Source organism: Haematobia irritans, chromosome 2 (assembly GCF_050003625.1).
Source record: "Haematobia irritans isolate KBUSLIRL chromosome 2, ASM5000362v1, whole genome shotgun sequence".
NCBI lineage: Eukaryota > Metazoa > Arthropoda > Insecta > Diptera > Muscidae > Haematobia > Haematobia irritans.
Window position 1 is genome coordinate 229,448,278 of NC_134398.1, and position 17,520 is coordinate 229,465,797.

Below are 17,520 nucleotides of genomic sequence, written 5' to 3' on the forward strand. Positions count from 1 at the left end.
TATCAATTCTTTTTTTTTTTTTTTTTCAAATTACTTTTCAGGAAATGGCCATATATTCATATGATATTGTAAGCACATTACAGGCCCTAGGTATGATGAAATACTGGAAAGGGAAGCACATTGTACTCAAGAAACAGGTAATTCCTATACATATGATATTAATTCATTTCAATGGAAATATACACAGAATCAAAGTAAACTGAGCTATTTAACTAATGTGCATTCCAATTTTTGAGTTTTCCTTGAAGTTTAATTAAAGAAAGGTTTGTAACTGTCATGTACGAAATTCTTACTTCTCCTAGAACCATAAATGAACTAAAAATAAAGCATAAGATAATTTTAGCATTTGCTTAATATCGGTATTTTTCTGTGTATATAGACTATTCGCCAAAACGAAATATTCCTAGAGAAACAACTTTAACCCATTAACGCTCCAAATGAAACTGCCGGTCTAAAATGGATTTTATGGGTTTTTATTAACTCAGTAACGACTACATAAAAATATTTAAATAAAAAACTTACACTTTCTGAAAAAAGGTGTCCCCATGTGGGGACATCGGGTAAATTAAATATGAAATTCTCCAAAAATCGCCATAACCTGGTAGTACAATTTTAAACTTTTTATTACAATAGACTTCACAGTTTTATCAACTCACAATCGATATATTTTTTGCGAAGAATTATAGATTTTGAATCACTTGCTACATATGAAACTATGAAAGTTATCCGTACAATAACAAGAATATAACGCACTGAATATGACACTTATTTATAAAATTCCACCAAGTGTTTTTCTTAATATATCAGATTAAAATTTCAAGGGCCAATGTTGATTTTGAATAAAACACAAACTATTTAGGAAATTATCGTAATTTTATTTTATTATATATTGGTATTACTCAATATATAATAAAATAAAATTACGACCTCGGTGGCACACCTTCATCCGATGGTCCAAATTTTCGATGACGCTGAGGCATAATGGAGGTTCTATACCGTTAATGTGCCGAATTATCTCATCCTTTAGCTCTTGAATTGTTGCTGGCTTATCGACGTACACCTTTTGTTTCAAATAACCCCAAAGAAAAAAAGTCCAACGGTGTCAAATCACATGATCTTGGCGGCCAATTGACATCGGCATTACGTGAGATAACACGACCATTGAATTTGTTGCGCAAAAGAGCCATTGTTTCGTTAGCGGTGTGGCAAGTAGCACCGTCCTCCTGAAACCACATATCGTCCACATCCATATCTTCCAATTCGGGCCATAAAAAGTTCGTTATCATCTCACGATAGCGAACACCATTCACAGTAACTGCCTGACCGGCCTCATTTTGGAAAAAATACGGCCCGATGATGCCGCCAGCCCATAAACCGCACCAAACAGTCACTCTTTGTGGGTGCATTGGTTTTTCGACAATCACTCTTGGATTCCCATTCGCCCAAATGCGGCAATTCTGTTTATTGACGAATCCACTGAGGTGAAAATTGCCTCATCACTGAAGATGATTTTCTTCGAAAATTGATCATCCACTGTTGCCATTTCTTGGAACCATTTAACACGTTGTTGGATTGTGTATCTATCCATGGTTCAAATTGAGTAAGTCTGAAATAGAGAAATGTCAACTAAAATTCGGGGAAAAAAACTTGGCGTTTAGGTGTGGTTCGCATTCAACATCGGCCCTTACAATTTAACCACCCTTTAGTTTAAAGCTGTCATACGTGCATTTAAAATTACAAAAATAACGGGTAGCTCACAGTTGTTTGACTTTAAACAGGTGTCCTCATACGGGGACAGCGGCGGTATGGGTTAAAGGGCAAATTTGTTTGCCTAAAATTTCGATTCGAACAAATAAGAAGTATTCATATAAAAGCTAAAGCAGGTAGTTTTATTCCTTCTCGAACAGGCAGAAAGGAAAAACTTGGGACTGAAATGTATTGGGCAATATAAATAGGTAGACAGAAACTTCAAAGATCTCCAACATGTTTGAAAGAAAAGTGCTTGGAATCTGGAGCTATTCTTAAAGCAAATATGAGAACATTATTTTATGCCCAATTAAAACTGGGATTGATACTATCAATTTCGTGGTTGAAGACATTTCAATTCAAAAAAATCATTGGAACAATTAATTTCGTGATTAAATCAGAAAAAAAATTGTTTGTGTGTACGGCTGCGCTTATATCTTACACTGAAAGAAGAGTTGTCTTTGAGGAACTTTAGACAAGCAAAGTTTTCTTTTGACGCTTTGTCTAAAATTTTCTTTTGTCTAAAATTTTGTTCCGGTGCAAAGTATTTTTTCTTTGGGTGTAGTATCAATCAAATTTATTTAGATACATCTTATTGTTGGCTTACTGAACCCACGATCAACGTTATAAGAAGCTTTGTGATTCTCTGCATTTCAGCTAATAAAGTTACCCCATTTTTGACGACCCTTTTTAAATTCATTAATTACTTCTTCTTTGATTCCAGGATGTTTTGGACGATTATGAGGAGCGTATAAAAAGACGTGGTACTTTCCCGAAAATAGACGAAAGCTGTTTACGCTGGATGCCTTTTGTTCCCGCACAGAATAATAGTTCTCCCTGAAAAAGGGTTATTCCCAATTATGATTAAGTTTTTTGTTTTGTTTTCCTCCATAGATTATTTATTTAAGTATGTACGTGTATACATAGTTTATTTATTAGAACTTTTTTATTATTATTTTATAATGATTAGACACTTTATTATTTGTTTAATGATATTTATTGTATGTATGCAAGTATGGAAGAAAGCATGCATGTTGTATGTTTGTGAATGATGAACAAAGGAAATATTTAACTTTAAGGTCACACCACAACCGCCAACCACAGTGTTTCATACTTCTTTGTTCATTTCACATGTTCTTTTATTCAATTGAAGCTTTACTCTGTCAGACACGAACGGATGAGAGTAAAAAATAATGCAGCAGCAGCAGCTGAAGATACCCCCGAAACAGTGGTGCTGGTGCCCATGAATTTGGCAATGATGATTAGTCACACATGCGCTCATTCAGGTATATAATGTGCATAATTGTTTGTGAGTATGTACATGCATGCATATGCTATGATGAACACCTTCACATGCATCACTAAACTCTGGCTGCACGATATGATGAAACATGGACTTCGTGGTTTGTTCGCTCTCCCTCTCCTCTTGGCGGCATTAGAGGTTATTTCTTTGTGGAAAAATCAGCCGCCCAAAACTATTGATATCGCTGAATTGTTGTAGTATATAAAATAAAATATTACATAGGTAGTAGGTAGGTACATACTCACATGAACCACATAGATGTACGTACGCCACAAGAAAAGTTATAACTTTGCAAAAACTCGAAAACAACAAAATCAAATCCTTTTTAAGTTTTTAACATTATGATAGATACAACATTTGTAAATTTGATTATAACAATAAATAAAAACATAGATCTTTGTAAATTCTATTTATTGAATAGTATGGGGAAATTTGTAAAAACATTGCAATATATATTAAATATATCACACACAGGGATGCCATTCCTCTGAATCCTATGTCCTTATATACTTATGATATATATGTGGAAATTGGCCGTAGAAAATACGTGTTAAGGTGAGTACTAAGTTCGAGTTTTTCCGGTAAAGTGAAAACTAAATCAGTAAAAAAAGGCATAAAATTATACAATTATTCCTTAAAATGGATTATTAAAGAAAAGTAATCGTAAAAATTGACGATTTTAGCGGCTAAACTCGAACTTAATATCCACCTTTAAAGGTGAGTATTAAGTTCGAGTTTAGCCACTAAAATCAGAAATAAGTCAGTAAAGAAAGTATAAAATTATATATTATTAATGCTAATTTTAATATAACTTTAATCGGAACAGCCCAAAGCAACTTTTTATGTTTGTTATCAACAAATATCAATTGGAAAAAATATGTTTATTATCTTTAGTATGGATTATTAAAGAAAATTAATCGTGAAAAATGGCGATTTTAGCGGATAAACTTAATACCCACTTTAAAGAATAAATCTTACACACATAGAAAAAATCATGAACGGCGTGCTCATTTCAAAATGATCCGTTCATGAAAGTGAATCAACATTAGAGCTGCAAAACTATCGATAGCACTATCGATAGTTGTATACTATCGAAGAACCCCAGATCACTAAAAAATACCGGCGATGCTAGGTACTCATGTAGGTGAAGATAAACCAAATATGAACCATTCTGATTTATTTTAATGTCTAAAGATTTATTCTTTTAAAAACTGATGCTTTTTATCTTTAGTTGACTACTTTTCATTAAATGAATTGACTCTCCTCTTATTTTGTAGCAAATAGTTTTTTTCATGCAATAAACACCGGGAAGATCACGTTAACATCAATTAAAAAACTCAAATTTAGGTCAAATAGGCAGCGCGATTTATTTCAGGCTCACATATACTATTCAGTCGATTGTGATAAATTTTACAATGATTTTCATCGGGGTGTCGGTGGAAAATCTTGGGCCTTACGTTTTTTTTTTACATTCCAGCATCTGGAGGGATGTTAAGCAAAACTGTATCCACCATTTCAAAAAGAAGGACTTGTTTGAACTCAAATAATGTCAACATGTTCTCAATAGACCTTAGTAATTACCATTATTCGTTTTGAATAATCTAATCTCAATAAAATGTGAGTTTCAATCGCACAAGAAATATGATCATATTTTTGTTTAACGAAAAATATTTCAAATCGGAAATAATTAGTTATTGCACAAAATCCGATAGTATCGATATTATCGATTGCTCTTATTGAACCTATCGAAAATATCGAATGGTGCGACTATCGATAGTTTTGCAGCTCTAATCAACACACAAGTCGTGTCACACGCAGAACAAACGGTTTCAATCTGACAACGGTTAAATGGCACCATGCGTTGTCAAAACAATAACCACCGTTCATGATCAATGTTGCCAGTATTTATCTGGCTCTTATCACCAAATTATGATATTTTCGTCTTCAAAAATCCCCAATTTAAACTTAGATTCCTCAAAAAAATCCCCAATACATTTTTTATATAATTCTTTTTGAAAATATAATTCTTTTTGAAAACAAAAAATAAAGCAAAAGGCTCTGAAAATCAGTTATATTTAAAAATTAAAATTTTGTAAAATCCAGCAAGCAAGATTAAGATTTCGAACAACACCAAGAGACTGGAGATATAAAAATGGGAGTTCGGTTACCTTGTACTTTTGAAGGAAAATTTTCTTCTAAATATTCAAGTAGTAAAATTGGGTGGTAGATACGTTGCCAAAGTTGGTAATCATTTGCTATGGAAATAAAATTTTGACAATTTTTTCTATAGAAATAAAATTTTGACAAAATTTTCTATAGAAATAAAATTTTGACAAAATTTTCTATAGAAAAGAAATTTTGATAAAAAATTCTATAGAAATAAAATTTTTACAAAATTTTCTATAGAAATAAAATTTTGCCAAAATCTTCTATATAGAAATTAAATTTTGATAAAATTTTCTATAGAAATACAAAATTTTTTATAGAGAAATAAAATTTTGACAAAATTTTATATATAGAAAAAAATTTTTTTTGACACCATTTTCTATAGAAATAAAATGTTGACAAAATTTTCTATAGAAAAAAAATGTTGACAAAATTTTCTATAGAAAAAAAAATGTTGACAGAATTTTCTATAGAAATAAAATTTTGACAAAATTTTCTATAGAAATAAAATTTTGACAAAATTTTCTATAGAAATAAAATTTTGACAAAATTTTCTATAGAAATAAAATTTTGATAAAAATTTCTATAGAAATAAAATTTTGACAAAATTTTCTGTAGAAATAAAATTTTGACAAAATTTTCTGCAGAAATAAAATTTTGACAAAATTTTCTGTAGAAATAAAATTTTGACAAAATTTTCTGTAGAAATAAAATTTTGCCAAAATCTTCTATATAGAACTTAAATTTTGACGATATCGTAATTTTTTGTCAACGATTCCGTTTCATTTTGTCACCGTCAGTTCTCGATTGTGGAACGTAATTTTTCTGTTAGTGTATGGACTGATATGGAAAATTTTTTGCATGGATGTTGGAGAGCATATACTAACATCAAGTACCATATTTAGACTGGATCGGATAACATTTGCTATTCCAGGAGTCTCCGTAAAGCAAATATGGGGATCAGTTTATATGGGGTGTATATATAATTATGGACACATTTGGATACATTTTTGCATGGATGTTGGAGGGCATATACTAACGTCACGTACCAAATTTGAGAATTGCTCTTTTAGGAATCTCCGTAAAGCAAATCTGGGGATCGGTTTCTATGAGGCTATATAATTATGGACCGATTTGAACCAATTTTTGCTTGTTTGTTAAGGTGGATGTTCGTTTTTCAAGTTTCCCAAAATAATCAAAATTTTAAACGAAAATAAACATGTAAAGTCTTGCCGAAATCTAGGTGAAAAAGAAACTGCGCATCAATGAGTTAATGCATATGCTTTGTATTGAACTGTTTTAATAACATACCCGCTAAAATTCCAAATCTGGGGGTCGGTTTATATGGGGCTCTACCTAACAGTGGTGCGATATGGCCCATTTGCAATACCATCCGACCTACATCAATAACAAATACTTGTGCCAAGTTTCAAGTCGATATCTTGTTTCGTTTTGAAGTTAGCGTGATTTTCATAGACGGACGGACAGTGGGACAAACAGATAATGAGAGTAGAATAAAAAAGAATTAGCTATTTGGGATCTTACAAAAATAAATGCTTAGGGTGAAACATAATATGTTTGCACAGTAATTACTGACAAATTTTTGCTGAAATAAAAAATATTAAGCACCGAATAGCATGAAAGTACCTTACTAAATATACCTTTGGGGTACCGGATAGATATCGTGAAACTGGTAAGTATTGTAAAGCAACAGCATAAGTTCTTTCTCTTGTAATAATTGGATTCCACGGATTTTATTTAGTCAAATTATTTTATTGAACGTATTTATTTGAATGAAAAACTAATTTTTCACTACATGATAAATAAAGAAAATGTTTTTCAAATTATATTCAAACATTACTTGATAGTATATATGCCGAGTGTTTATATAGCATTTTCACTTCGAATGAAACCTTTTGCATTACATTTGATTTGAAGAATGTTTTGTTTGGATTGAAAAACCTTTCATTTGATTTGAAAAAGGTTTCATTTGAAGTGAAAATGCTAAATACAAAGTATTTCAACTACTTCTGTTTCAGTAATATGTTTTAATATCTGCGTTTAAGGCAATCATGATAGCGATCATCAGGGATGAAAAATGACGTTGACGAAAAAGTACTAAACATGTATTAAAAATTTACTTTTCGAAGCCAAAAGGTGCTAAAATTACATAAAAAGTATACGTATATTTAAATCTAGATTTGGAATTTTTTTAGATTATGTCTATATATAGAAAATATATATAGAAAATTTTGTCCAAATTTTATTTCCATAAACATTTTGTCAAAATTTTATTTCTATAGTAAATTTTGTCAAAATTTTATTTCTACAGAAAATTTTGTCAAAAGTTTACTTCAATAGAAAATTTATGAAGAAGTACCTCTTTGCAAAAATCAAGAATTCTGCCAATCTGCAAAACAGTAAAAAATGTACTATTTTTTGTAGAATTCTACCAACTGTGGCAACCGGCTCAGGGGCAAGCTCTAAGCACTATCTTATAATACTTGTTCTTCAGTGTTCCTCACATTGCACGTTTCACATTTGCGGACGAATGTGGTATAGACAATATTCCTCTCAAAAATGTTGAGTTCCTGTAACATAAACTAAAATATCCTCATTTTGGAATATGTTTATTTCCTCATTGTCCGCTATTTATAATTTTTAGAGTTGAGTTGATATCTGAGAAACGTTCACATTTAGAGCAGGATAACTCTATACAGAGTAATTGTGATAAAAAAGCACCAAATGACTCGTGGTCGTGCCATGGTGCTTTTGGTAGTCGAAATGCATCAAAAAATGCACAAAAGTGTCAACTTTATCAACCTTGGCGATCATGATGTTTTTCTAATATTATTTTCGCATTAATCTGTTGAGTAGTATATCCCAAATTCTGATAACAAGAATTATATTTTGATCCTGAAAACTAGACATTTGTGGCCACACAACTACAACATCATGCACAGTGGTCACTTGTATATAAATGAAACCAAAATTTGTGCCAGATGACATATGTGGCCTTCAGATTTGGATACCTTGCACTACACGAATACATATGGACGGCGTCTGAGAATTGTTTGTGCAATTCACGACTGACAAAGAGACAAAGAAAAGATTATTACAATCATATGCACATCGCCACGGAGTGTTAACGAACGAGTATGGTGGAATAATGCTTTACTTCTTCTCTCTCACTGCCTCGATTTCTCTCGTTTTGATGTGTGCTTTTTATTTTGTGATTTGATTATGGACAAACTATGTGTGGTCGACAACGTTCTGGTTTGGTATCCATCTTCTTCTCTTACAGAACGCACCAACAACATCGGACAGCGAGAGCCAATCGGTCGGCAACAACATCGTACAATCCGACAGCGCTGCTACACTGCAGCTCATGCTGAGAAATAAGAATCATACGAATGAATAAAACCTCTGCAGGCAGAGGCAGCTACCGGCATGCAGCACACATTCGACGGCATATTGCAAACTTTTTGGCTTTTGGATTGAACGACGACATTGAATACCATCATTTGATCCCCAACAGCGGGTCTGAACGGTCTCAAGGAATTTTGTGAGCTCCGAGGAGTCTTTTCAAGAATATAAATTAGTGTTTATGGCAAACTGCTACTTTGTGTTAAAAAGTGATTCTTCGATTTTTTATTCTTGAGTAAATAAAAGAGCTATCGCTGAATATAGAAATGTGTTCCTCTTAAACAATTACAAATAAATTTATTTTTAACTAGAAATGTGGCTTGTCATCATCCATGTGAACTGTTAATTGAATTTTTTCGTACTACTGGTCTCTGTAAAAAGATGTGGTGACGTGACCGCATGGTAATGTGTTCGAATGAATAAAAAAATAATGAACAATCGCCGTTGGTTAACAAAGACTTCCAAAGAAAACGCAATAAGTGAATTGTGAAATTCAAACCGGCATCCAGAAACAACAACAAAACGACCAGCATATGATGGATGAATTGTCCACACAGATACCAGCGGCAGACAACACAGTGACAAACTCTGTAACAAAAACAACAAAGCATGAGACTACAATAAAGCTCTCTTCGCATCCGCTGCTGTCGTCTGTTGTGTTGCTGACGAACGAAATGTTTTCATATGGAACTTTCCCGATAATCGAGCTGAAAAAAAAAAACAAATCATCAAACAAATAATTCGCCAATCGGTTATTTATAGGCGAGAGAATCATTAACCCCAGCAATAGCACAAAAGCAGTCAAAATTATTATTATTAAGTGTTAAAGCACGAACAACAAATGAACTGTCAGTACTATGCATTTTTGTCCATAACGAAAGTACTCTTGTCCGAAAGTTTGTGTGACGCAAGCAAGTAAATAACAGTACAAAGAAATTTAGTTATGTGCGTGCGTGAGTGTGACGTTACTAGGATTATAGCAACAAAAATTATATCAATACTCGATTGCTTTCGTTAAAACAAGAAGATATTCAAATTGCACACTCTTATCCCCCCCATCGCGTTTATTCAATGAATATTGCAAAAAATGCCGGTTAGTCAAAAAATTAAAGAGACAAAAGAGTGAGACCACATTTATGGGAGAAATCATAAAGAAAACAAAATGCCAGATTGTATATATCCCATGGGGAAATTCCAAATTTCAATAAACTTCTAGAAGATAAAAAAACAAATATTCATATCACATTGCATTCGCTATCTTTAGCGAAAGCACGTTTTCGCTATCTTTAAACAAGATATGCCCGTATAAAACATTTCTCGTATAGGCCAGAAAAATAAATTTTTAAGGTAAAAATTATGTATTCTAAAAAAAATTGATATTATTTAAATGAATATACTCGATATTTCCTAAAAAAATCTTCGAAAGAAATACTTCTAGATGTAAAGTTTCTTTTCATCGTAAATATTTTGTTCGTATTGAAGCAGTAACATCGATATTTACAGGCAAAATAAATATTTTTGTCTATTTTAGTTCATTTGGAATTCTTATATATTTACAAATATCTCAATTTATATTTTAAATATTATTTCATTCACGAACCCTTCGAATTATAAGGTCTTGCATGCTAAAAAGTTTTCATATGTAGTACTAATTGAAGTTCGTATTATTTTAAATTTTATGTCGCATATTTTACATACAAATATTTTATGTGTATGCAAGATACGTGCCATATTTAGGATGGTGGTACTATGTTGGGTTTTCGAGTTGAAAACCACTTTATTTTCGCGATTACTTTTTCTAAAACAATCAAAATTATAAATGAAATCACATATATTCTTATAAAATCTTAATGCGTCTCAATTGAGTTAAATTATCTGCTTGTAATCGCACTATTTAATAAAGTAACCGCGGAAATTCCATCGCGAAAAACGAACATAGTAGTACCGCCTTTTTGCACTAATAATGACTGAAATCTCATAAAATTTGAACTAATTAGTAAAGAAATTTATAATGCATTGCAGCTATTCAGTTAGAAATTTATCAAAAAATTTTCCACAAACTAAATTTCAGCTTTCAAACACAGTTAAATTAATGGAAGTTGCAATCCCATTGAAAAGTATGAAACACGTAAGATTTCTTTTGCAAGATTTTGCTGGAAAACAAGTTTTGCAAAACTTGAAATTTCTCCAATTTTTCTCTTCAGATTACTTTTGTTTGTTTTACAACGAATGTGCTCCACCTAATTTTGTAAAAGGAATAACAAAATATTTTTGTTAGGCGAGCGTAGATTCCACTATTTTATTAACTTTCTCATTTTCTGACAATTATTTGTTTAATTCTCATTATATTTGCCAGAAAAGATAAACCAAGAATGCGCGGTCTGGCAACACTACTAAAAATTAAAGATCTCATTACAAAAATCGAGAAATGCACGCATGGGCTGCTACTTCTTTCTCTCCTAAATATACCGATATTTTAAATCAATTATCCTTTTGTATGACCGAAAAACTCGGACTTGGCTGGCAATAAATCGAAAAAATGCATTTAGTGTTCATTCTTATTAAAAATGATAATAATGGATATGGTTTTGTGTTGGCCTCTTTAACATTGAGACTCAATAGTCTCTCCACATTACTCAATATTGAACATTCGTCTTTTTAACGAACCTCATTGCACGACGACCGGTCTCTTCGTTTCATTGTCGTGGTGTTGTTTCTTTGCTAATATGAAGAATCATGAGGTTGTATAGCGGCAGCGCTGCGCTTCGCTAAGTTCTCGCAAATATTAAAGCAGCGCCAGTCTAGAGCTAGCTAATCATATGGCTGGGTTGCCTGAATAGTAGGCAAACAACTATTGGCAAAAGCCAAGTTACTTTGTACCTCATCCATCTATATCAATAAGTGCTTGTGGCGAGTCTATGAGTCGACGATCTAAACTTGAGCAGACTTACTTTTGCCGGTAAGTGCGGTGTTAAAACTCAGCTGCTGTAAAAAGCGAAACAAGTGAGATATATATATTTTTGTGTGTGAGTTAGTAAACCATGAGTCAAAGTGAGGTTATAATACCAAGTTCCGAGTGCCCCACCCAGTCAAGCTACGAAGAACCAAGAAACCACGTCGTTTTCAAATGGGTATATACTACATATAGATTGTGCATGCCTACGTTCATTCATACATGATTGTCTTTATATACATATGTACAGACGTAGAATATACGTGCGACATACATACATGTATGAATATGCTCATATGTATGTACATGTTTGAAAAAGACGAAAACCAGGAACATGCCCCGATATAAAAAAAGAAATCAGCAGCATCTCATTAAATTATACATGCAAATGCTAGTGCTTGCTCATAAATTAGACACCGTCCGTCTGTCATCTATATACTAAAGTGTATCAGTGAAAATCATAAAGCTAAATATCGAGCAGCCAACCCACGTTTCTGTCGATCGCCAAAATATGTGAGAACCACACGAATACCTTTGGTGTTTTAAAGAATTGGCAACACTTTTATCTAACGGTCATTGAAATGTATATGGAGAGAAAACACATGTTGACTGCATCTTTTGTGTAATTTTTCAAGTATGACCCTTCTTACCGATTTGATACATATGCCGCTTTTAGCCCATTCTTTTCTTCTTTATGCTATCAAAAAAAAAAAAAAAGCAGAAAATGATTGCCTGTTTCAATGTAGTGGGGCACGTGTTTTATTTCAATTGCGTTTGTATATGTGAGAGAAATGCGAATCTTTATCTGCGAAGGAAAAAGTTTGAGGCCGTCTGCCTGCGCTCATTAAAAAATATAGGTATAAAAAACAAACCAGCCATCGCGCACACGCTGCTTGGTAACAAACGCGAAAACTTGTACCTCCTGCAAGTTTGCGTTAAATATTAAGCGCAAAATGTCTTGCAGCATTTGTGTGCAGAAAAGCTGAAAAGAGTGCACCAAGGCCAATAAGGCTACCAGGCGACAGGGAACAAGAAAAGATAGCAACATCTCATACAACTGCTCTACCCCACAAAGAAGCGACAAAGAAAAAAAAAACAGCTAACCAGTCGCGACCAACCATATGGTTTCTTGTCTTGCTAAGTAGAGAGCGAGAGTAAGAGAGCTATTTTTTTTTACCAATACTCGATTGTGTTGAGGTTGTATATATCAATGTTGTATACTTTGCTGTAGCAGATCAGCAACAGATATATGCAAATATTTAACGCAATTTCAAATTTAGAAAAACCAGGGTCATTTCTGGGTCTCCCTACGCACTTGTTTATTTGCACATATGTCGCATTATTATTATTTTTTTAAATAATAGAGAATTTGCTTTCTTACATATGCAAGCACCCAATACCACTCCTTATTATTATAAAGTATGCCGGTATAAATTTTGGAGAAATGACGTCATATCCTTTTATCGCAATTACTTTGAATCGAGCATTACTCACCTCCAACCAGTGTTGCCAATTTGGTGCTTTTAGCACCAAATTTAGTGCTTTTTGATTTCTAAAAAGCACCAAATTGCCTTTTTGGTGCCTTTTCAAAAAAAGCACCAACTTGGTGCTTTCTGGCATTTTCATTTAGTGCTTTTGGTGCTTTTTTATTTTGAACAGTATTAAGTTTAATTGATACAAAAATTTTGATTAGACTTTCAAGAGCCGAAGAAACTCAAATTTATTGCCAAATATAGAATTTGATTGTTATGAAGTTGGTATTGATTATTTTTTAATTAATATTGTTATTTAGGGTATTCTGTAGGAAAGTCGAGCGATGAGTGTCGAATTTTCGAATTTGGTAAAGATGTCATTAAAAACGTTTGTATTAAATTCACATAAGCACGCACAACTGAAATAAGACTCCTTCCATATATTAATATAGACTCCTTCCATATATTAATATTTTGAAAGTTGAAAAACATCACTGATCAAAATGAATTGGACGAAAGCATTAAAACTGATCAAAGTGTATACTTGAATAGCGGTTCATAATGGTGAGTACGAAGTTCGAGTTTTGCCGCTAAAGTGAAAACTATATCAGTAAAAAAGGCATAAAGTTATGCATATTTGCTGCAAATTTTATTATAACTTGATGGGGAATAGCCAAAAGCAAATTTTCACAAAGTTTGTATTCCTTAAAATGAATTATAAAGAAATTGTAATTGTCAAAAAATGACTATTTTAGCAGCTAAACTCGATCTTAATACCCACCTTAACGTCTTAAAATTCAATTCACAAAAGTTCTATAATAGGTACATCTTCGGAAGTTTTTTTTTTTTTTTTTTTTTTTTTTTTTTTTAAGTAGAGCATTTAGTTTTCGATTTTGTGGTGGAAGGTGGTATGTTAGAATTTATAATATTTTTGGTGCTTTTTGGCCTTGGGGAGTTGGCAACACTGCCTCCAACACAATCATCCAGTTATTAGCAGCAGAGCTTGAGTTCAGTAGAGCGGTTAGCTGGGCGCTTGTGTAATATAGCTCTCATATATGCGAGAGTATCAATCAATATAGTGAATTAGTTGCCAGATGGTTAACATGACAAATGGGGATTTGATTAAACATTTCCGAAGCTTCAAAATTTCTGAGAACCTTAAAAAACAAATATCTTTCGTTTGCCTTTGTATTAATGTGGGGATTCTGCTAAAAGTCGATAATCGGACCTCGGCGTGATGAGACCAATTATCCGAAGCCGACAATTTTTTAAATGTTTTTGTATCTCGCCTCTGGTTTCGTCGTGGAAGGAAACAATTCTGCATTGTAATTATGTTGTCAAACTAAAGGATTTTACACGTTATTCAATAAAATACATTAATATAAAGAAAATCTCTGGAATCTTATTAAATTATATCTTCAAAATAATGGCTTTGTCTTCAGGCGAATATTGCCACCAGGCGAATATTGTCGAAAACCAGCTTATTGGAGATTTTTATATCCAAGCTTTGACATATATCAATGCTCTGGCTATTTTTTATATCCAAGGTTTGACAAAATTGCAGAAATTTCTACTCGTTGTTATATTTCAAATAAAATCCAAGACATTTAGACGGTTTGGTGTTGACACAAGATTAAGTCGAGCATGTTGTAGTAGTTATAATTAATTTATTTAAAGGTGGGTACTATGTTCGTTCTTCGAATTGAAAACCACTTTATTTTCGCGATTACTTATCCTTAAATACTCAAAATGGAAACAAACATATCGCTGTAAAGTCTTGGCAAAATCTAGATTTGTTAAATTATATCTTAAGGTGTGTATTAAGTTCGACTTTAGCCGCTAAAATCGCCATTTTTCAAGACAACTTTTCTTTCATAATCCATTATAAAGAATATAAACTTTGTGAAAAAGTTGCTTTGGGCTATTCCCCATCAAGTTATAATAAAATTTGCATTAAGTAGTTAAAATTTTATATTGGTTTTACTGATTTATGTTTGATTTTAGTGGCTAAACTCGAACATAGTACCCACATTTAATTGTAAAATAAATGGCATTTGAATATGTGTGTATCCCGTCAAATATTCACCATCTGGCTAGTCTGGATGAAAACTTCGACGAATGCAATAAAATTAAAGAGTAAACATAGAGAGCATTTTTGCCCATTCTTACAAACGCTTCGCCGTTCACGACTTTCAATTCGTATGGTGCGGTGATCGCCATTCTAAGAATTTCAGGAAATTTTTTCGATATGGTGTGAAGCTACCATTTTGGCAACTCCGCACTCAGTGCAAGTGCTGTAGTGGAGCTTTTCAGACAAATAAAAATTTAAATCGCCATATTAGTCAAGTCATACAGAGGTCGAACGGTGAGTAATACTCATAAACTCAATAAAATGTAATGATCACAAAGCCTTTGTTCTGCTCGTTCACTTTTGGAAGCAGCCCCACACTCGACAGCTTCTAACGCAGCGCGTACATATTTGCAGTTTTTTTCATTTGGCGAGGATCGTTAACCTTAAACAATCTTTTTTACATTGCGCGGATACAAGGTCGAAACGTGTGAGTATAATCTCTTCCTCTCTCTCTTTTGCAGCAAAGTTTGAAATCAAAAAGTTTCAAATAGTTATATGTGAGTTGTGATTGTAGAAATAACCATCTAATGTCTACTGACACTGCGCGCTAATCAGAGACCGGGGCTGGATATTGAACAAGCAGTCAGGTACCTGAAGTAGCGCGCGAAGTTTTAGACATTGACATCATAAGTTAACACAATTTAAAACCACTGCCGTCATCATTACTCTATAAACAGATGTTTAAACTCAAAAAAACTAAGCATGTATGGCTAGCCGACAAGAATAGAATGTCTCATGTCTATTGTACTTCATCAGGTGCTCTGGTGCATATATAACCCGGCACATGTTGAAGTACATTCACTGTGAGACGAATGACGTTAAAAAATTAAAAGTTTTGGATACTTAAAACATATAATTCCGTAAGGACCAAAATGTGACCGACAAATATTTTTTATACATTTTACAGGAGGATGTGGTTCAAGTAACCGTGTAAAGATAAGTATAGTATGGTTGGATTAATTATTGGAATCTTCTTTTTCTATGTATGTAGGTAAGAGAAGTTTGATGGGTTCAGTGAAGTTCGGTAATAATAGCTGAATTGAAATTTATGGATCGTACTTCGGATTTCAATAAAAATTGTAAAGCAGTGGTAAGCGTGGAATATGAGACATATTGAATAAAACATGTTATTCTTCTTCTGCAGCAGTAAACATGGCTTTACAATGGAATATGAGTAAAATTAAATAAAATCTCCCCCATGGATAGGAACACTCGGTTCGAAATTTTTGGAATGCCCATGGAATCATATTCAGTGACTTCCTTGAAAACGAAAGGCAGTGAATGAGTATTAATTACATAGCGTTGTAGGTGGTTCAAATAAAGGAGCTCAATTTATTACAAATTATTCATTTTGAAACATTTTGTTTAAATTGTTTGAAAACGAATTACTAAATAATTTTTTTACAATAATAGCAAAACGAATTAGAGTTGATGAAATTCAAAAACGAATGGAGCCACAGGGTTGTTGGACCGTATGAAGACGAAATCGTGGGTAAACGAAATTAAAGAAATAGAATGGTCACCTTTGGCAAGACAATGATCCAGCAGTGAAAACGATGGTAAAATGTATGAATTTTGCTTCTGCATCAATTATATTGTAATGATCTGGCACCAACAACAATTTCCGGTGTTCATACCTCGAAAGAATAATATATATAATTCTATTTTTCACGACAAAAATAGGATTTATTGCTAAATTTAGGAATGTATTGACACGTCATTGGTTATATATAATAACTTGATGTATTATTTTTAAGGTTAAAATTATCTTAAAATTAGCCGAATTTTTCTTGCATCAAAGGAGAAACTAAGACACGGCTTCGGTTAATCGCGCCTTATCATGTCGAAGCCCGATTCGTGGCCCAGTGTCGGTTTTTGACCGATGTCTATTACTCGGTCTCAATAGAGGACTTCATAGTAATATTTATTACTATTTAAACAATATCAGAACTAAACAAAGAATACTTAACTAGTTCTTGGAGATTTATGTTATAGCGCTGATTTTAATTTTGGACTTTCTCAACATGTTCTGAATAAGTCAGTTCGGTATTTTCTCTTGATAATCACGGCTTGTATATCGAGTATTAAGACATATTGGTTTTTCACCCAACATTGTATATACTGACCGACTCAAAATTTGTTGACACGAACAAACACAAATTGGACGAGATCTAACTCAGTAACAAGTTATTCCCGAATTATCCTTTTAACATTTTTTTTATTGAAAATTCACCAACCCTGTGTGAATTTTTTTATAAGTCCAAAGGCATAATCGATACTACTGCATGTTTATGGGATCGATAACACATTTACCGATTATTTA

The 17,520-nt window shown here is 32.8% G+C and overlaps 1 protein-coding gene and 2 long non-coding RNA genes across 3 annotated transcripts in view; all 3 read left to right on the forward strand.

Annotated features, from left to right (window-relative positions):
• The window catches only part of chm (lysine acetyltransferase chameau), a 50,944-nt gene extending 47,491 nt beyond the window's left edge, over positions 1 to 3,453 (forward strand). Inside the window, exons 6-7 of the mRNA XM_075297780.1 lie at positions 42 to 137; positions 2,471 to 3,453. Coding sequence (XP_075153895.1) covers positions 42 to 137; positions 2,471 to 2,587 — 213 coding nt within the window. The 3' untranslated portion in view covers positions 2,588 to 3,453. The remainder of the gene's footprint in view (positions 1 to 41; positions 138 to 2,470) is intronic.
• Positions 3,454 to 8,049: 4,596 nt separating this feature from the next.
• LOC142227322 (uncharacterized) lies at positions 8,050 to 10,078 on the forward strand. The gene is made up of 2 exons (XR_012719824.1): positions 8,050 to 8,876; positions 8,953 to 10,078. It is a non-coding gene; the product is annotated as an uncharacterized LOC142227322 (long non-coding RNA).
• Positions 10,079 to 15,773: 5,695 nt separating this feature from the next.
• On the forward strand, positions 15,774 to 16,554 carry LOC142227321 (uncharacterized). Its single transcript, XR_012719823.1, has 2 exons — positions 15,774 to 16,119; positions 16,189 to 16,554. It is a non-coding gene; the product is annotated as an uncharacterized LOC142227321 (long non-coding RNA).
• The last annotated feature ends 966 nt before the right edge of the window (positions 16,555 to 17,520 follow it).